Genomic DNA, 21,486 nt, shown 5'->3' with positions numbered 1-21,486 from the left:
TGTACTAAAACAGACAAATAAAAGGCCTTGTGGTTTGACCTAGTGATGTGCATAAAGCCAGGCATCGTATGTGGTTGCGGCCCATACACTTGAGAGCAAGGCAAGTGGCAGGGTGTGTGTGTGTGTGTGTGTGTGTGTGTGTGTGTGTGTGTGTGTGTGTGTGTGTGTGTGTGTGTGTGTGTGTGTGTGTGTGTGTGTGTGTGTGTGTGTGTGTGTGTGTGTGTGTGTGTGTGTGTGTGTGTGTGTGTGTGTGTGTGTGTGTGTGTGTGTGTGTGTGTGTTGTTTGAATGGTGATACTGGATATTCACTGTATGGCTGTATCATGGATTTGGCAGTAGATAACTGTGGCATGGCTAGTGTGCCTTTCTTGATACAGAAAGTGGTCCGGTGTCCAATTCCTGGCGATGCATTACAATGCTAACACCAGGTGGCAGAGTCAAGAGTGCCAACGGAAGATTCTGCATAGAGTTTGCTTATTTAAATGCGAGCAAATGTGTACAAGTCGTAGCACATTCTTGAACACCTTGTTTCTGGCAAGATATATAAGTTAGCTAAAAAACAGTCAAGTGGGCAAACAAAACCCTGGCATCTTTTCTGTTTTCATGGAATGTTTGAACTTTTGTCTCTGTCAAATCATTTTTACAGGACGTTTTGTTTTGTCACTACTTTTTGTATGATGTCTGACTGTTTTTGTTTACTTCTTAATTGATTCTTTGATTCTCACATCAAGTGAACCTCCGCTTGTATGTAAGTCTTTCAACATTTTACTATCCAAGCATATTATCTCTGTTATTGTAAGACTTTCAGGAGCACTTCTGCTGGCATTGTGACAACTTTGTCGCTTCATAAAACATTCCCCGGCAGTGGGAAACTATGGAATGATTGTGCTATTATCTACTGTTGTGTATCACCGTTTTGGACTCGCTGCACTCGTAAAGCGGAGCACAGAACCTGTCTGGTTCGACCTGCAGAAGGCTTCTTAAGTAGCTCACGTCAAGAAAAATGACATCGGCAGTAATCTGGAGTGCTTGGGATACCAGTGGTGGCGTGTCTGAGGAGATGCCCATGTGGAATGGAGTCAGAAAAGGGAATGGTGTTTTAGTATTGAGGTCACACTCTGATCCTGTGTTAAGGAGCAGGTAGAGGCAGATAGATGGACCATACTGCAAAATACAAAAACAATGGACCCGTGGTGTCCATTCGTGTGGTTGGCAGATTGTATTTGTGGTTATGTGCATGTATGCACATGTGTACAGTACACTTACAGTGTGCGTGTGTGTGTGTGTGTGTGTGTGTGTGTGTGTGTGTGTGTGTGTTACACTGTGAGAGAGACCAATACATTCACATTGCACGTTGTTTCTGTCTACCAATCGTGTCCAGTGAGTGTTGTGCTGGTCTGGTCAGGACTGGGAGAGAGGGGGTTATTTGGTCTTTAGCTTGCCCACCTCCCCGTTGAGCTTGCCCTCCTTAGCCAGCTTGTCGTTGAGCTGGCACAGTTGGCGGAGGAAGCCGTCATTGGGGCCGATCTCCCGCTTGTGTTTCACGGTGGCCAGGGCCGCCCGGGCGTGCATCCCGTGACGCTGCATGAGGTAAGCCACCACCATGGTGGGCGAGCGGCTGTATCCTTCCCTGCAGTGCACGTACACCTTCCCTGGAGGACACAGAGACATACTGTACATCAATATTAGGGCTGGACCATATGGACAAAAGCAAATATATCAAATAATATAGTTTTGACCAGATACAATAATGATAATAATAATAATAATAGCTCAGATTTATATAGCGCTTTTCTAAGTACCCAAAGTCGCTTTACATAAAGAAAAGGAAGGAACCTACTTTAATAAGAAACAACGGAAACAATACAGACATAAGTGCTAGATTAACATCGATAAAATGTTAAGCATGGGTTGGGGAGACATCCTAAACTAGACCTCAGCTGGGAGAAGCTTTCCCGAAGAGGTGGGTTTTGAAGGGAGGGGGCATTTTTTATGAGGTTGGGGAGTGCATTCCAGAGAGAAGGGGCAGCAATAGAGAAGGCCCTGTCCCCCCCAGGTACAATATTAATATCTCCATATCAATATTGTGACAACAACATCGATAATATCATTTTCAAATTGCAGATCTACAAGCTCACAACGTGTCGCAATGCGACGGATTATGATAACATTTCCTGACAATGTTTGAGATTTTTTTTAAACACATATTACATCACGATATTACAATATGATACGAACCAAAATCCTGTCACTGTATGTCGTTGTCACATACCAAAAAGAGCAGATCTACAAGCCTACAGCTTGTAGATCTATTCATAGCTTGTAGATATATGATTCTCCCGTCCTGACTACTTTCTGTTCTTTTTGGCAAGCGCCACCCCTGCATGATGGAGTAGATAAATAATACTTTATGAAACTATGGATAAACAGCAGGAAGAGTGCAGTGCATCCATGTTGTTGAAAGAGGTGCTGCGCTACAGTAATGAGGTGCAGCGATCAGTTGGGTGGTGCACATGCACGTATCTGCAAACACGCACACACATAATGTGACTTATATGACTTTTATGGGCGGCAAATTTAACATTTGACCGGAGAAATTAAATCTTATCTGGCCAAAAGAAATGCCTGGTGGAAACCCTGATTAGACATGAGAAAAATACACCAATATCAGCCTTTAATCATGCTGTGATAAAGTGTTTTAGGGAGGATGTGTCCCTTAAGGCCGCCATGTAGCCTACTGAACACCAGCAGGACCATCCTGAGCTTCACAATTATCTTATATGTGGGAGTTAGCTATGTTAAAGTTACAGGATAATAGATTCTGCATGACAAGTTGGACTGATATCACATTGAAAACATACAGGCAGAAAGTTGCCCCCCACCCACCACCCTGCCCAGACCCCAGGTTGGGAAACTCTGCACTAGGCCACTGCACTAGGCCATGTCAAATTACTTAGTTTCGACGCAACTAGTGCCACATCCTGCCCACTACGTGCAATCTGCCATGCAGGTGCGTGTCTGTGAATCATAATCTGTGGGAACAGAAAGAGAGGCGTGGGGGGGGGGGGGTGGTGATGAACTTCAAACTCTTCCTGGGGACCGCGTGTGTGTGGGTTGGGTGACAGTGAACAGGAATGCTTTTTTTTGTGTGTGTGTGTGTGTGTGTGTGTGTGTGTGTGTGTGTGTGTGTGTGTGTGTGTGTGTGTGTGTGTGTGTGTGTGTGTGTGTGTGTGTGTGTGTGTGTGTGTGTGTGTGTGTGTGTGTGCGTGCGTGCATGGGGGGGGGGGGGGGGGGGCATGGGGGTGGGGGTGATACCCATCAGAATCAACACATCACCAGCTCCTTTTAAATCCAGACTATTATATTGATGTCTAAAATTAGACGGCCAGGCGAACAGGGCTGCTCTGGAATGGACACTGCGTTGCTGTGTCAGGACTCAGGAGCCATGCTGATGTGTTTGTCTTCTGTTTTCTGTTGTCCTGGGCATGACGTTAAACTGCCCCGTTGTACTGTAACTACCATCGTCAATGTAGTAGGTGCAGTGGATGCATTTGCAACTTCTGTGGACAATGTAGCTTGCATACAAGAAGGCACTACTCATGGAATCTACCAACAGCCGACGCTACCTAACGTCCAGGTGGGACTTCCAGGCCCATGAGAACAACAACAGAGAACGCTTTAACACCAAGCAGCAGTGCAAGACTAAGAACTTTGTTTCCTCTGGTGACCCAGCCTAGGACATACCCACGAACTGGTTGTTGGAGGGTTTCGACAACTTGGGATGCCCAAAGACGAAGGCAGAAAGGCTGGCACAAGTATTGTGCTGTCTCTGCTGCCATGTATGGCAGTGCCGCCGCTACTTGTGCCCATGGAGTGCTGAGTTTCACGCGTGTTGTATCATGAGGACATATATCCATGAGTTTGAATGTAACCTCTAGCTGCACCTAAAATATTTGTGTCCCTGTATGCTTTCCCTGTGTGTGGAGGACATAAATAAATTGTTAAACTGTGTGTGTGTGTGTATCTGTGTGTGTCCGCTCCCCACCTCCAGCCCCCCCCCCCCCTCAAACTCAAACATTCATTATGGAATATAGCCCACACCCCAGGAGGAATGCACCTTACCATTTGTAACTACCTGCTAGATTGCCAGAACGCATGCAGGGAGAGCTATTCATAGTCACACTTGGCCTCTCTGCAGGTGTTTAACTCCATATTCTGGCAGGCACATCCAAAATGTTGAAATCTGACGTCTGCAGTGTTTGTCCCCAGGAATGCTAGGTTTTTCTAGCCTGGTAAACCCTCCCTCCGGAAATCTCAATTCCATTTCATGAAATGAAATGGAATTGAGATTTCCGGAGGGAGGGTTTTACCAGGCTAAGGTTTTTCGTCACCGGAAGGTTTTCAGGTTTTTAATTCTCAGGTTTCTGTTCTAAAAGAGGTCTTGCCGTGAAATCCAGGGGAATTGTGCAAAATAACCCAGAATGACGTAAAATGACAAAATCTGTGTGTGTCCACTCCCCACCTCCAGCCCCCCCCCCCCCCCTCAAACTCAAACATTCATTATGGAATATAGCCCACACCCCAGGAGGAATGCACCTTGCCATTTGTAACTACCTGCTAGATTGCCAGAACGCATGCAGGGAGAGCTATTCATAGTCACACTTGGCCTCTCTGCAGGTGTTTAACTCCATATTCTGGCAGGCACATCCAAAATGTTGAAATCTGACGTCTGCAGTGTTTGTCCCCAGGGATGCTAGGTTTTTCGTCACCGGAAGGTTTTCAGGTTTTTAATTCTCAGGTTTCTGTTCTAAAAGAGGTCTTGCCGTGAAATCCAGGGGAATTGTGCAAAATAACCCAGAATGACGTAAAATGACAAAAATAGCAGATATACATTTTCAACTTAAATCTATCTTTGCTTCTGGGGATTCTACAAATGTCTTCTAAATCCTAACAGTTTTTAACTTATGTTGCTATAATATCAGTGGTTCTCAAACTTTTTTCATGTCAAGGACCACCCAAAATGATATGTATTTGTCCACGGACCCCCCATCTCAAAATATTTTGTTCCAGGGACCCCCAGAAGCAAAGATTTGAGTTAAAAATATACATATATATTCAAAGATTTGCACAAATGTTCACAATTTAAAAAAAATTGCCAAAGAAATCTAAAATGACACAGATGCATTCCCGGATTGAATGGGTTAAATAGGATTTTAACTGTGTATAGGAAGATTGGGCAGAGTCTAATTAGTAACGTTGTTTCCTTTCCTCTCCTCTCCTCTCCTCTCCTCTCCTCTCCTCTCCTCTCCTCTCCTCTCCTCTCCTCTCCTCTCGTTACTGTAGCCCATCGCCACTGATTTACCGTGGGTGTTGGGGCGCCTCTGCCAAATTGCCTGGGAATTAAGATGCTTTATAATTGCTCCTCTGTGTCAGAGAGGACATTAAATCCATTGCCATAAAACACAGGGTTCAGGACCAACCAATTAAACGTGTCCCTCTGGTGTGTCAACACTCTTGAGTAAATTTGGGAGTGTGGCCCCTGGGGTTCTAGCTCTGGTAGAGATGAAGAAGGATTGTTACTCTTTATCTTTGTAAGGCGAAGGGGGGCTTCTGTCTGAGGACCTGGGAGGGCTAACGGAGGGGGTCGATTACCCACATGAACCCTCGTGTTCCTATTCTGGGGGCCGAACATTCGGCAAGAAATAGCAGATCTACAAGCTCACAACGCATCAGCTATTTTCTGCAATGATATTTAGTGTAAAGGGGAAAACAGGAGGGGCCCTAGTGTAGACCCCCGGAGGGCTCCGGTCAACTAAGGGTTTAATTGGTTTAAACGGGGCTGCAGCTTTGAGGAATCGATCTTCTTGGCATGTTTTTACCACCAATGTGTATATTGTTTTGGTTAAACTAATCACCTCCACATTTCGATCATTTCATCAACTGAATGAGATTGATGATGGACGCCCACAGTCACTTAGAAGTGTCTGTTGCGTGTTCAAGACTGGCACGCTGCTTGGTCTCTCTGCAATGTATTGTATAATAAATCACAGGTGCGTCAAAATTAATAATTGAATCACTTAAGCCCTATTTTATACTTTGTCATACAACGGTGGAAATAGCTTCTCTGCAAGCTTGTAGATCAGCCATTTTCTCTATTTCTGAAAGTAAGACTTTGGGTACTACAGTACTTACTTTCCCAAAATAGGGACACACAGGGTTGAAAGTGATTAAAAACACTATGATTCAGTGGCGCGGGAAGGGGGGGGCTATGGGGGCTGCAGCCCCCCTGGTGATGGGAGCAGCCCCCCTGGTGATGGGAAGAAAAAAAAAAAAAAAAAAAAAATGTTATTTTATTTTATTTTTTATAATATATATTTTATGGATCATAGCAGTCTGTTACGGTCATGGATGAACTTCAACCTGGTGTTTACACTGTCTTTCTGCCTTTTTGTGTGGGGAAAAACACAGAAAACCCCCAAAAAAAATCGCAAAAAAAATCGCGCGCGGGGCGCGAGGAGTCCCCCCCGACGCACAGCCCCCCTAGGTATTAACGACTTCCCGCGCGCCTGCTATGATTCATGCTATTTTCCTATCTTTTTGGAGTGCTCTAAGGACATTGTGACAGCTGAGGGTGACAGGAAAAATGGGAAAGATAGTGACTTTCGATAAAGGGCCAAACATTGGACAATTGAATTTAAACTCGAAACACAGTGGTGCTGGGTAACGTTACTTTGAAAAGTAACTCGTTAAGTTACAGGATTACCTTCTGAGAAACGTAACGCGTTTTGCGTTACCAATGATTAAAACCCACCTGCATTTTGTTTTAATTTGAGGATTTGTGGACCAGATTGAGATGGTCAAAGAAACGGTTCTGGCCATCAGAACATATGTTGCCCATGTGTGTTACAGATAGAGAGAGACAGAGAGAGAGAGAGAGAGAGAGAGAGAGAGAGCGAGAGAGACAGGGAGAGAGAGAGAGACAGAGTGAGAGAGAGACAGAGAGAGAGAGAGAGAGAGAGAGAGAGAGAGAGAGAGAGAGAGAGAGAGAGAGAGAGAGAGAGAGAGAGAGAGAGAGAGAGCGAGCGAGAGAGAGATGACAGATCATGAGATACCTGTCATGAGCCAGAAATCAACCTCAACACGTCACCAGCACATGATATGTGTCATCGACCTGTTGTCTCCAAACCATAATGCCACCATTAGTACTTGTTTACCTCACACTAACCCAGAAACTGGATTTAGGTACGGTCCAACACTGGTGAAATTGTCTTGACTCAACTGGGACGTGATCTCATAATAACAGAATGTGTGTCAGGGCTCAGGAGTGTGTCAGATTTAGCCTGAGACACGTTCAGTGGAAACCTTGTATGTCCAAAACCATTCCTTCTTGATCATTAATCTGCCCATTAAGACCTGAGGCCGATTCTTCAAAATGTCTTCTAAATCCTAACGTTTATGTTGCTGGTACATATCAGTGGTACTCAAACTTTTTCATGTCAAGGAGCACCCAAAATTATATGTATTTGGCCACTGACCCCCATCTCAAAATATTTTGTTCCAGGGATCCTCAGAAGCAAAGATTTGAGTTAAAATGTTTTCTTTAAAGAATTTATATATCAAAAGATTTGCTAACATTTTCACGATTTTTCAAAAATTGCAGATCTACAAGCTCACAGCGCAGCACAAAGTGACATGCTGTGAGCTTATATATCTGCTTTTCTTGAATAGTCAAAGCATAAAATTATGCTTTTTAGCTCAGATCTAAAATGACACAAATGCTTTCCCGCTTTTAATGGGTTAATTAAAAAACATTTAAAAATAGTGAAAAAAGTGTGTCTACAAGTTGTAGATGTAGATCTGCTATTTTCACTATTTTTGTACGACACTCTTGCATGATGAAGTAAGGCATCAATTTATCAAAAAACATTAAAAGTTTAAATGCCCGAGAGCGACGATATTCAGGACTGTGTCTTTCCCTTTGTTAGATCCAAAAGCTTGTACCTCTAAAGCTCCCTGTACATCTTCTGCCCTGAAGGAGTCTGGTGCTCTTTTTAAGCTTGTCTTTTGAAGACGAGCAACAAGAAGAAAATCTGTCTCAGTTTCATGTCACAACTGGTGGGAACAAAGTACTGTGAAGCTTGTGTAGTGACACAGACATCAGGTTCTTCTGATCTTCTCTTTGAGAGGCTTTGAATTTTGTATAGACCCCAGTCTCCTTTCTATTCATACGTACATTCTTATGCCAGCATAACAAGCCTAGGACATTAACTCCTGCTACCCCAGACTCAAACAACCACAAAAGTAACTCATGATAAAAGCAGATAGCACGTACAATTTGCATAAAGATAGCGATAGTGATTTCTGAGGTCAGTTCCCAGATCTGTCACCTTTCAAACACACAACACATTCTTTGAGTTGACGGAAGATCCAGACCACAGCATATAAACGTTTGAAAGCACAACTCCCTGGTTCTGGTGACTGATACTGTCCTTCTATTGCATGAGAGGGCCGTCACTTTTTTCAATTATATTTTCTAATTATATTTTTTTTATCATTTTGTTATTATTTTTATGTTTTTGTGTGCAAAGTTGTAAAGTATAGGATGGATGATGTTAACTAAACAATGATTGTGTTTATACAGCATGGTAAGCTTACATTTCATATCACACATCATATGCACCGTGTCCTGTAACTTTCAACAGCAAAAAATGAAATTATGTTTTTTTTTATAATCGATTACATCAATTATTTCGATTAACTGTTGTAGCCACAAAATAAAGACAAAAGGCAGACTACACACAGCTCCACACAGAGACATCTTTTTTTGTGATACCGATAAATAGGAACATAAAGTATATTACGTTAGTGCCATTGATCCAAGCTGGAACACAATCGATTGAGTGATCACTAATGAGCGCTTGGTACAGCTGCTGCACATCTCACTACTGTCTTGCTAAAACATTGCTGCCGTTAAGTCAGGGGGGGGGGGGGGGATTGTCGCTTCACGGACACGTTTCACCGTTTTAGTGGTCCTTCAGCAGCCATTACTTCAAAATGTGGATGATCTTGCAGCGATAGTTGAGTCTTCTTTCACTTTTGCCCACCCCATTGGTGCCCCCCTCCCCCAAGGTTGGTGCCCTGTGCTGCAGCACCTAAAGCCCTTGTATTAACTGCTGCTCACCCTCCACCACCCCAGCTACCACGTGTCGTTTTGGATCTGCTGATTTCGCACGGGGGATTCGGAGTCCCTATGGTTGGGAGATAAGCTTCATCAGAGTACCTAAAAGCAGATCCAATTCATCGCCAAACCATAATAAATATACGCGACCCACCCATCAGACCTGAAGTGGTTAGATGTGTGGGCCGTGAACACTTTTGAGATTTTCAAGTGGACCCTGATCCAGAAAAGGTTGAGAACCACTGATCTAAATTAAAGACAACCATAACCCACCATCACAACCATACACACTGAAAAACACTTACAACCCCATCACCAGAGCATCACAATAGCTTAGTCCAAATAACAGCTGCATACATTATACTTATAAGGAAAGAAAGAAAAGACAGAGAAAAAGTGTGTGTTCTTACAAACAGGGCTGTAAAAGCTTATACTTTGTCAACCAACAAACTGATTACTCTGTATGACAAAAACTTTATATTTTAAATCTTTTCGGTAGACATTTGACACATTTCTACAGTCGGTTGACAAAGTATGAAGGTTTCCCACCAAATTCACCTTTGCCATTTTTGTCTGCCAAAGCCTTGTCAATGAAGTCAGCCCCCTCCTCGAAGTAGTCACTGAGGTTGAACTTCTCCGTGTCGTTGGCCTTGATACCGTGGTACGTGATGCCCGTGCCAGCGTAGAACTCTGCGTTCGTGTTGACGTGCATAAAGGAGTTGCCCTCCGCCACGTTGAGGATGTGCGTCACGGCAAGCTTCTGTAGACGCATTACATTCTGTGCCACGAACCTGCACATGGGAAGATCAATACAAAGTATGGGATGAATGGAAGAGCACTCAACGACAATGGAAAACAACTGCCACTCCTGTACACTACTGTCCTCTTTTCAAGGTGTTTAAGTAGCAATGTATACCATACATCCGTAGGCCTACTGTACATTGAAAAATCTTTAGTCTTCGTGTCTGGTCACATAAGTAAATTTGCTTTCATTTTAAAAGCTTTACATTAGTTACTGTTTAAAAAACACATATGAAGGAAATATAAAAACAACTGTCAGTAAGTTGTCTAGTATTTGTGGTCTTGTTTTCATACAAATTTAGTTTGAGGTAGATCGGTCAATTGGTTCTTGAGATAAGCGCAGGGCCGCATTAAGACCCCTCAGGGCCGTGGAACAACACAAAATCAAAGGCCCCCCCTCAACATTAATCGGACAATATCGGGTGCGTTCGCGCGGCCAGCGAATGAACGCGCACTGCACGTGCGTTCGGTGCATGTGCCACCGCCAGCACGAGCGGCGCTGACAGTCACACTGCACAGACACAGGGCACAGCACAGCCTTTCCAACAGTCTGTTTCTGCTATAACTACAGTGTGTCTAAACTGTCTATCATTCTCACAGGGCCCTGCAGGCTGCGGGCCGTGGAACACAAGTTCCACTAAGTTCCACGGTTAATGCGGCCCTGGATAAGCGGGATACAGATGGACTTGCTCACGCGCACGCATGTATCTTACAATGATTTCTTTGGATGATGTTTGGCCGTATAGATTTCAACAAAGTCTTATGCACACCTGATCAGCTCAGAGACATGCAGGTGCGTAGGCAGGGATCAGACGTATAGAATACAATAAAATGTCCCACACACCGTCTACACTTGCACAATAAGGGCAACTTTATTTAGGCAACGTTTCGGTCAATAGACCTTATTCAGGCAGATGCCAAGTGCAGACGGTGGGTGGGTCATTTTAATGCATTCTACGGCCTTATAGATTTGAAATGTACTACGTTTTGGCTATATTTCCTTAATTTTAGACTAATCATTTAATCGCATACAAATTAATATTTCAACCAACAGTGAAATTAGTCACTGTGCACATCCCTAATTTTTAGTAATGCTCACATACCTGAATCTATAATCAATATACGCTTTATAAATGAGGCCCCAGCAGCCCATACGTCTTCAAATAATATGCTCATAGTTTACACCGATAGCTCAGAGTGATTTGGTTACATAATTCCCGGTACACTCTCAGGTCTATATCAGGCAGGGGAGTCAAGACTAGGTGACCCTGGATGGGTCCCTGTGGACTGCTGGAGGTCATCTGGCCTGCTCCGCAAGACTAATAAAGACCAGCCTTGCCCCCCGCTTTGCTTTATGGCTGCTGGAGGGAGGAGGCAGCCCATCTGTCTCCATGTCAGCTGCAGGGCCCTGGGCTCCTTCAGAAGGTGATGGAGAGATGCAGAACTCCATGAGATCTTGGATCAGCTACGCAAGACTCTTTCTCTCATACAAACTCACGACACGCACAGACACAGACACAGACACAGACACAGACACAGACACAGACACAGACCTGACAGACAGACAGACACACACAGGCACACAGGCGCACACAGGCACACAGGCACACACGCTTGCGCGCACGCGCGACTGAAAATAGCAGATCTACAAGCTCACAACACATTGTGCTGTAGATCAGCTATTTTCACTGTTTTTACGCCACCATCGTACAATGAAGTATACAGGGTTACGTGGTTCAAACTAATAGATTTAGTTGATTATTAAAAAATCATGTTGATACGTAAGAAATTAACATCTCTATCTATATCTACCTACATCTATGTCTATGTCTATGTCTATGTCTATGTCTATATCTATATTTATATCTATATCTATATCTATATATACACACACGTATATGTATATAAAACTGCTTCTCAATGTATCAATAAACCTACATGAGCAAGATTAAGTCGGTTATTGGTCCTAAATATTGGTTTTGATATATTTTCGGTTAATTGCCCACCCCTTTTTGAAGCATATGTACGTACAGTAGTAGATGTTTGCAGGCCTTACTATATGTATGTACTGCACACAGGCTACATGCAGTATGCATCAACCAATGCCTCTCTAGCTCTCTTCACCTGGCCTGTTCCTGCCTCCTCGCAGTGCTATCCGCAGTCCCAAGACATTAATTATTAAGTAGTTATTAAGTACAGTAGCAAGTGTTCCTCAAACCGAACAACCGCAACTTCAGGCAGCACTTTCACCCTTCTGTTTACAAATGATTTTGGACGTTATTCAGGAGTTACGGTTAGCAAAATACTTGATTTCTGTCCATATTTAGTGTATCATGTGGTGTAACTTGCTCAGTAATGTGATAGGACGTGCTAATGTGCTGCGGCTTGACGGCTTCCATGGATTACGATTGCAGAACGAGGGTTTCCATTAGCACTGCAACTATCGATTATTTTCTTAGCGATTGTTCTATTGATTACTTTTTTGATTTATCGAATAATCGAGATGCGTTTTTTTATATATTTTTTTACTGCATCAATCAATTGATAAATTATATTTAGTCGCACAAAAGTGTAGTGCAAAAATAGTAAAAATAGCGTCACGATGCAACGTGTTGTGGTTTGTAGATCGGCTATCTTTAGCTTTATCTTTTTTGTTTTTACATTTTTTTTTACTTTTCGCCTATAATGACATGTCCACAATAGGGATGTATCATTTATTGATTAGTTTATTTAATTAGCGATTATTTGTTATGATCGATTGAATTGATTACTTCGATTGACTGTTGCACCCTTAGTTTCAACGAACTATGGCTGCGGACCGTTAATGTAGTTGTTATTGTTGTTTATCTCTCTCTCTCTCTCTCTCTCTCTCTCTCTCTCTCTCTCTCTCTCTCTCTCTCTCTCTCTCTCTCTCTCTCAACCCAACCAGTCAAGGCAGATGGCTGCCCACCTAGAGCCAGGTTCTGTTTGAGGTTTCTTCACGTTAAAGGATATTTTTTTCCTTGCCACTTCTGCCAAGTGCCTGCTTATGGCAGAATTGTTGGGTCTCTGTAAATGGGTCTTAACCTGCTCTATATGTAAAGTGCCATGTGATAACATTTGTTGTGGTTTGGCCCTATGAAATTGAATTGAATTGAATAGACGACAGTTGATAAGGTGTCCTATGGCAAACGCTGGGATGGAGAGATAGAGAGAAATACTGAAATAAAGAAATGTTCTGCTGGAAGACAAAGAGGTCAAATGCATAATTGCATAAGATCTGTTCTCTGCAACAGTCATCAAAAAAGGGAACCTTAAAAGACTAAAATAGAGATCACGACTCTGCAGAAGGAAGTCAGATCACAGGGGAAACAAAGGACCAATACACCTGAGGATAAAACACTTTGCCGTGCCCGGGCCCTAACGCTACACTTATGTAGGACTGAAAAATTATGTTCTATTCCTGGACACTATAGGCCCCGGTCTGCCCAGCTAAGCGAAACACTACTGTTCAATTTCACTGGATGAATAAGCCCTGCCTAATGACAGGAAGTACAGTAAGCGATTGGAACCCCGAGAGAGTGCTTCCATAAAGCCTAAAGTGAGCTGAGATAAAAGCATCTCAGTCAGCGCAGACTCACAACCCCATCCATCAATATTCAGTTCTAAGCGGTAAAGGGTGGTGATATTTCTTTCTCCAGAGACTTGCCGCTTGAAGCTTCAAAAACAGCTTTCCCAACAGCTTTTGCAACATAGACATAGTTTGGTGTTATGTATTATGTATTCAATACATAAATACATCAATAGATGTAAGGTGTCTCAAATTTAATGACTTAATTAGTTGCATGTGTGAACTGCAACCCACCTGGTTTCACAGCCAGAGCAGGTTACAGTTCATGTTCTACTTCCTCCAATGGAAAGTATTGACTGTCTTTATTCAACAAGATTATACAGCAGATAGCCACAAATTATACCAAGAAGCCCTGTCTTCAAGGCGTAAATGCTACACAGGGGTGGGGATATAACAATTTAAGCATGTAGTATACCGGACCCCAGACAGTTTTTGTCCTTCTAATACGTGAGGGGCCTTTTTTTTTTCAATTACTTTTTGGATTTATTTTTTTCTCATGGAAGAAAAAAAAAAGTAATTGAAAAAACATGGCCCCCTCACGTATTACAATGACAATATCAGTAACCAGAACCAATGGTTAAAATGGAGTTTGAAGTTACAATAATGGGTTTGTATAGGAAGGGGTCGTGTCTGATTATTAATTAATTTATATCAAATATCTAAATCTGAATCCAGCAACTTAAAACCTGTCTGGGGTGCTCACAAAAGCCAGAGTAGACATTAAAATGACCCCAAACATGTTTGAAAGTTAAATATCCATTTAAGTGGTTAAAGTTAAAGATATATTTTAGGGGGGTAGAGGGGTAGGGAGAGACACACACGCCAAGAGCCATCATTCAATTCTGGTCCCCTTGGCCTCACAAGGAGGACCATGCAATCAGTGCAATAAGTAGCTGCTCAGCCAGGTACCCAAAGAATATATTATGTTAAAGTCAAACTGTATTCTATTCATTTTAGTAGTCTTTAGACCACACCTCTGGTCTGTGTATGGTCTGTTAGAACTGCAATTCCCAGAATTCAGTTTGAAACAAATTGCATCAATAAATACATTACCGGTATATGTCATTTTGTCGCAAGTGTTGGGAGCAGACACAACTAAACATTTTATTCAGAGAAGTTGTGAAAAAACACATTTATGTGCAAAAATATACCAGTCAGGGATTATAATAAGAGTATCTTTTGTTTAATTGAAAAGGTTGCACAGTACAATAAGTAAGTATAACTGTGTAACCCATTAATCTTCAATGGACAGTTTTATTATGCTGCCATCTATCCAGGAAATGTATGTTGTAACAGCTCAAGGTTGAGGCAGCATAGTGACCCGCCTCTCTGGACCAGACCGTGGTCAAAGCATAGCCTCTAGACCCTAAGTTAATTATCAATCAATACCACATCTGTCTCTGCCACACTTCCCTAAAAGATTACACACATTCACACTTGGGAAATGCCTCAAACAACCAGGTAAATGTAAGATGTTGTGCTTTGGTTAATGGTTACAGCCAACTCAGTGCGTAGCCGAGAGCACCCTCACAGATACAGCTAGACAATGTAGGCTGTTAACCTCACTCCGTCAAATGGAAGAACCTTGCGACACACATTTTGTTTCACAGCGTACTTGCATCTGAGACTTCGGGCGCAGAATCGATGACAGACGGAGTTTCATTTTTTCAAGCTACTAGGCAGGTGATTGGATGATCCCGCCCCTAGCAGCCGCTGATTGGTTCGTATGCGCAGCGGTTCGGGCAGCTTTACTCTGTGAGCAATCCCAGACCCTCCTTCCTGAAACCAAATGCAATGCAATGCATGAGATTTCCGGAGGGAGGGGGTGTTTACCAGGCTAGTAGGCTGTAGGGCTACCATACAACTCAAATATCATCCTGCCATAGGCATGATGCGGCAGCGGGAAAAAAAGCTAAAGCACCACTGTGCGCTTAACATCACATATTAGCAACCTCACTGCAGAAGGATCTCAACATGTCAAACACTGTTACTGTGGATGGCGTGATAGAAGTCGAGGAGACAATGGAGTTTATCAGGCCACAAAGGAACCAAAAAGGGTGAGGCCCGCCTCTGTTTCAGTAGAAGTGTTCAACTCAGAGAACCGAAGACGTCGCCTCGTTCTCCAATCTTTCCTTAATCACTTAACAGTAACTGGGAACTAATAATCTGAAGTCACTCTGGAATCTGTATGTTATCACAGGGGCAGCCACACTGGTGTTCTTAAGAAAAGAATAGGCAAGAGAGGCTTGTAGATGGGACAGTTGCAAATCGCTCAGCCATGTATAGGGCTGCAAATATCCATATTTTATTAGCAATTACTCTATCGAGTCCAGTCTGCTACTGGCATCTCCAATTACATTCCCAACTCAGATTTTAGTATGAGGATTTATACAGGCAATCTTTAAGTGATAAACCACATGTTAAACTGATACAAAAGACGTTGACCATTATTTTAACATAACACATTTTGAAAACCAGCATGCAGGCAGCAGTCTTTAAGTCTGTTGCATCATGTGTAAGGACAAGGTTTCCGACACTCTGTTTTGAGACTTGGCCAGCTAGAGTGGCATATTCAAATTGATTTTGTTGTACCACTGAGATAATGTGCTTGCATTCTGTCCTGGGCGCCCCCTTCCAGCACTGTCTTGGCAGTGAGTGAAGTAAAGTGATGGATTGGACAGAGACAGTACATTTCTAAGTTGCATCATGGATTTGTTCTTGCATTGTATGGTTACTAGAATTTCGGCCCGCGATGCGGGCCGAAAGGCTAGCGCCCACGCAGCGCAGATCACTGGCGTAGTGTCATGAGGGCCAGTGGGGCCATGGCCCGGTTAGTGAAGCCCCTGCGTGCCACGTATAGCTGGCCAAACTCCTGAGCAAAAAAAAAAAAAAACTCAGGGGGTCCGCCCCCCCCCCCCCCCCCAAAAAGAAAACATCGTTTGGGGGTACAAAATCATGGGGAAAAAAATTAATAAATAAAAATACCCAGGGGTTCCGCGGACCCACCCCCCCCCTTAGGGGTCCCTGGAGACCCTTGGCAGACACGGCGAAGGAAAACTGTAAAGCCACAGCCACGCATGCAAGATGTTGCACATGAACTCTGCAGCCGCACTGAGGCGCTCCAACACAAACACTCTGCAGCTTCACACAACAAACATCAACACCACACACAACATTCGCCACACTAACGTTCATTGTTGACAAAGTGTTTGCACAGCCGGTTCAGCCATGACAACCACGTTAGCGTTACCAAATACTCTAAAACCATTTCACCCGTGATGCTTACTACAGTCAAGTAAAAATACCTTAAAATTATACTCGAGTACAGTACTTGTGTACATGTACTTAGTTACTTTCCACCACTGTCAGCATTAGATTAATTACTTACTCACCTTCTGCAAAGATGAAGAAAGAGAACACACTTTTGTTCCATTGGCCCACATTGTCTTGGTTTCAGAGAGCATGGTGGTAAATATGAACTTTTGTCCCAAAGTCTTTATATTCCATAATGTCCCACGTCCGTGTGTTGTTTACTTTTTACTCAAGCCAACATGGAGTGTGAGAAGAACGTAGGCTTGACGTTAGTCAAGCGGCCCCCAGTAGTCTGTTTCCTTTCAAAGCAATGTGCATTTCAAAATAAGAGGTTTTTTAAATCTACACTTGGAATGTGTTATAATTCAACACACGTTTTATTTTGAAATATTACTGGAAATAGAAGTAGCCAGGTAGCCTAGTTGAAACTACTTCACACGCTATAGCTTTATGTTATGGAACGGGGGAAAAAAGAAAAACATCCAGACAGTCTGTGAGAGTGAGGGTGTTGCATTGTACGCACAGTGAATGGGCGTTGACGCCAATCCGGTCTTTCTTTCTATTAATTAGCAGCAGCTGGTCGAAACACCAAGGAAACTGGTCGAAACACCAAGGAAAGAGAGAGAGAGAGCAGTGCACGGTCGTTGGTTCAAGATGCAACCACGCCCACCTGGTCGAAACACCAAAGAAAGAGGGAGTCCTCTCCTGTTGGGGTTGCTCGTGTGCGCGCATCCAGGCAGACACAGACACAGCCACAAGGCACAATCAGCCAAATTCTCAGTGGCGCATGCGCAGGTTTTCCGATTGTAGATAGATATAATGAGTGAATTAGAGGTATTCGGTTGGAAACATTACAACACGGCATTAGAGCTCAAGTAAGCATATCTGAAACATATCCTTAATATAATTTGTTTTGCATATTGTATATATACCAACAGTTGCCAAAACTTGAAACTTGAAAACTATTTCAGGGATCTGGGCTACTGAGTTATGCAGTTTACAAAGACTGTCACTTCATAAGTGAAAGAATCATTTACCAATAAGAAAATTCACCCAAAGTTTTTCAAAGGTTGTCAGCTACAATAGTCCCAGGCATCGATGCATTGGCCTGACACTATCAAGTTGGGCAGGTTTATTCTTTATTTATGGAATAAATCTATAATATTATCAAATATTATCAGCATGCATATACTGTAAGTCACTCCACACATGACATGTTACAACACCTTATTACAGATAATGGCACCAGGAGAGTCAGGACAGGGGAAAACAGATAAAGGGAAGAGGAAGGAAGAAAGAATGAACAAGTCATGGAGGAAGAAAAACAATGAGACATGATATGTGGTGTGAGAAAAGAATGAAAGGGGCCTTTGATGAATACAGAATGCCCCTTCTGTATTCATCATTCAGGTAACGTGTCACACATTATCTGAATTCACCATAGCAAACAGGTGGACAGACTCACACAGGGCTTTGTGAGGTACATGCATATTTCTGCATGCATGCACTGCATTCTTCTCACACAATCTGGTGGACGCCAGCATACCAGGTACTGGCCTTACTGGAATGGTGAGCTGTAAATTCCCTTATAGTCGACTTGTTCATTACACAGCCTACCATGGATTTATGGTTTGGCCTATAGACATATACCATATTAACCACTTAACCCCTATACTCTATACTAGGCCCCCTCTCCTGTTTTTGCTTGATACTAAATATATTTGCGGACAATATATGATCTACAAGGTCACAGTGCGTCGATATGCGTTGTTGTGAGCTTGTAGATCTGCTATTTTCGTTGTATGTTATCCCCAGAATAACTTGAGTTCAAGTGTACTGGAGTGTGTCAGTACTGGAGTGTGTCAGGGCTGCACTCAGCATATTTGATTTAGCCTGTGTTAATATTGGGTTGGATGCAGTGAGAATTCAAAAGTTTAACGTTTCCTCAGATATGAATTCAATTTTTTTCCTACTACATCAGGCAAGACTTTGTATTCTTTGGAGTATATCCAACCTTTTTCATGTGCTTTTTATTTTTTATTGTTATACTCAGTTATGAGTGTGTAGCTGAGCAGCCACAGCAGGCAATCAGAGGAAGCACACCTGCTCTACATTTCTTTACAATCATCTATTAATGATGTCCTTGATATGGCCAGGACTCACTTGTAAAAGAGATTTCATAGCTCTGTGTGATTCTTTTTCTCCGTGGTTAAATAAAGTTTAGGATATATGATTAAATAGATGAAGAAATTCATATTTTGCTAATTTGTGACACTGTGGAATGAAATGATTGCAATGAAAGCAACACCTGTTTGAATCCTGTCCTCCACCCCAAGACACCACTCCCACACTGCATTAGATGGGAGATTAACAAACGAGAAAACATGCCAAAATGTGTTCCTTTCTCATGTGGCATGCATGTTAAATCTCGGCAATTCTCCAATGATTGGTGAGTGTGACTGTGTGAGTCTGTGTTGTTGAAGGGCATTTAAGTCATACGTGTTACCAAAATGACGCTGCATGTCAGGCCATTGATTGTGTCGCCCTGCGTGCGTCGCCAAAGGTGTCAAACAGAGAATGTTCTATTTTTAGCCAAGCTACTACTACAGGTCTATAATCAATGCAACAATCCTTTAAGATATCGCGTTCATTCAATTATGTTTAATTGATCGTATTGCGAAGACATCCGCCCATCTCCAATTCACCAATATTTGCGAGAGTCTCTTGTTAAAAGCCTACTATATATCAGAGAATAGATAGATGAATAGATATATCAGAGAAAGAACGGCTGGAGAATGTGAAGGCGATAGGAGGGGGGGGAGAAAATAAAAAAAGAAAGAAAAAGAAAGAAAAACGATGGAGAGGCAAAACGTGCTCTTTCGTCCTTCACGCCAGCGTGGGGGGTGTCACGAAAGCTTTTTCTCTAATCGTCAAAGGATAATAGGTGTAGGCTGTTTCTTATTAGGCTATAATCAAATCATTGTTGTTGTTTTTTTTGCCTCGTGTTCCACCGTCGGGGCTGCGCTGCCTTACCTGGTGATATAGGTTGATACAATACAGGCCCTATAGAGGAGGACAACGGAATATTTGATTTACAACAGGCTGTTGTCGTCTGATTCGTTCTAGTAGGGATGACTCAAATGATAACAAAATCATTCTCATACAATAAAGTAGGTCACTAATAATAAGTGGTCCATCACGCTTCTGTATATGACACGCGACACCTGTCATTGTCTTCTGACATGGATGAAGAGTTTTTTTCTTTCTTTTTTTTTATATATCCAAGCTATATACTGTGTCAGGCCAGCGTGTGTCCATTGATGGAAGTGGACATCACCACCACCATACACGCGGCCAGGGACTGTATAACTATGTATACTTACGCGTTGCCGACGTAGATCCTGGGGTAGACCTCGTTGGAGTGTTGCGTCGGCAGGCTGTAGAAGCCACTGCCGTTGATCAGCAGCTCGTTGAGCTGCTGCACGTTGACCAGCTGGAAGTGAACCATGGATGGATGGACCCCCAGAAACAAATGTTGGAGTTAGAAATGTTCGCTTTAAAAGAACATAACATACATTCAAAAGATTTGCACAAATTGTCACGATTTTTCTAAAATAGCAGATCTACAAGCTCGTAGCGCGGCACTCGGTGCCGCGCTATGAGCTTGTAGATCTGCTATTTTTGAATAGCCAATTAAAGCTTAAAATAGACCTGGTTGTCTGGCGGCGACGCGGGGACCTCCACCGCCACTGGTGCATGCTTCGCGGGACTCAGTTTCTTCATGGCTCTCTCTCTCTCCCTCTCACACCCACTCACTTTCTCTCTCACACACACTCTTATAACTCCTCTCTTCTTTCACCGTGCATACGAACAAGTGTCTGATTAGGCTACTACTACCAATTAAAGAAACCGGCGGAGTCGTTGTGTCCGTTTCCGTCGTTGCTGCAGCATTGTATCCATAGAGTTAGATTGTATCGTCAGTCGGTGTCACACACTTGTTGTTCCGAGCATGTCGTCGTGTGTAGGCTATTAGTCTAAAAACGGATCCTCCTCCCCCGGTTGATAGATATTAGACACTGTACAGTCAGATCCTATCCCGGTAGATAGACACTGTACATTAAGGAGGGAAGTGGTGGGGGGGGGGGAGGGACCAGCGACGAACGACCCGCCCGATATTAGGGAGGGGATGGGTGGCGACTAGATCCCATAGCCCGGATAGACGCGTCGAGATGTGATTGGCTATAGTTTAATTGGTTGCCTGGCCAACCGTTGACAACATCATAACATAACGTAACAAACTTTGTAGTCAACGGTTGGCCAGGCAGCCAACGTAAAATGTGACATCTGATTTCCACATGAGCGTTTCGAAGAGACACAAAAGTGTGTGACCGATATTAATAATCCTCTTGGACAGCACAAGGACAATCTGTATGTTTGGGAGATCTTTTAGCTGATGGCTGTCTTCAACATTAACTGTTGTTTCAAAACTAGTTTAGCCATATTGCCCACTTTGTGGGCACGTGCTCTCTCTCTCTCTCTCTCTCTCTCTCTCTCTCTCTCTCTCTCTCTCTCTCTCTCTCACACAC

General features: G+C 43.0%; 1 protein-coding gene across 1 annotated transcript; it reads right to left on the bottom strand.

Annotated features, from left to right (window-relative positions):
- Positions 1 to 232: 232 nt before the first annotated feature.
- dusp3a (dual specificity phosphatase 3a) lies at positions 233 to 20,962 on the bottom strand. Its single transcript, XM_080454339.1, has 4 exons — positions 20,612 to 20,962; positions 20,284 to 20,393; positions 9,736 to 9,968; positions 233 to 1,651 (listed from the first exon to the last, which is right to left on the bottom strand). The coding sequence occupies exons 1-4, from the start codon at positions 20,681 to 20,683 to the stop codon at positions 1,422 to 1,424; spliced, it is 645 nt and encodes a 214-aa protein (XP_080310465.1). The 5' UTR covers positions 20,684 to 20,962; the 3' UTR covers positions 233 to 1,421.
- Between the last annotated feature and the right edge of the window lie 524 nt (positions 20,963 to 21,486).

This window comes from Gymnoscopelus braueri (genome assembly GCF_963280865.1).
Source record: "Gymnoscopelus braueri genome assembly, chromosome: 17".
In the NCBI taxonomy this organism is placed as follows: domain Eukaryota; kingdom Metazoa; phylum Chordata; class Actinopteri; order Myctophiformes; family Myctophidae; genus Gymnoscopelus; species Gymnoscopelus braueri.
The sequence above is the reverse complement of the archived record's forward strand: the minus strand, read 5'-3'. Positions and strand labels throughout refer to the sequence as shown.

Excerpts from the sequence above, each read along its gene's own strand:
- dusp3a (XM_080454339.1), bottom strand. The coding sequence starts at position 20,683 with ATGAAGAAACTGAGTCCCGCGAAGCATGCACCAGTGGCGGTGGAGGTC. Across the intron at positions 20,394-20,611 it reads CGTCGCCGCCAGACAACCAG|CTGGTCAACGTGCAGCAGCT; the intron begins GTCTATTTTAAG and ends GTTCACTTCCAG. Across the intron at positions 1,652-9,735 it reads GGCAGACAAAAATGGCAAAG|GGAAGGTGTACGTGCACTGC; the intron begins GTGAATTTGGTG and ends TGTGTCCTCCAG.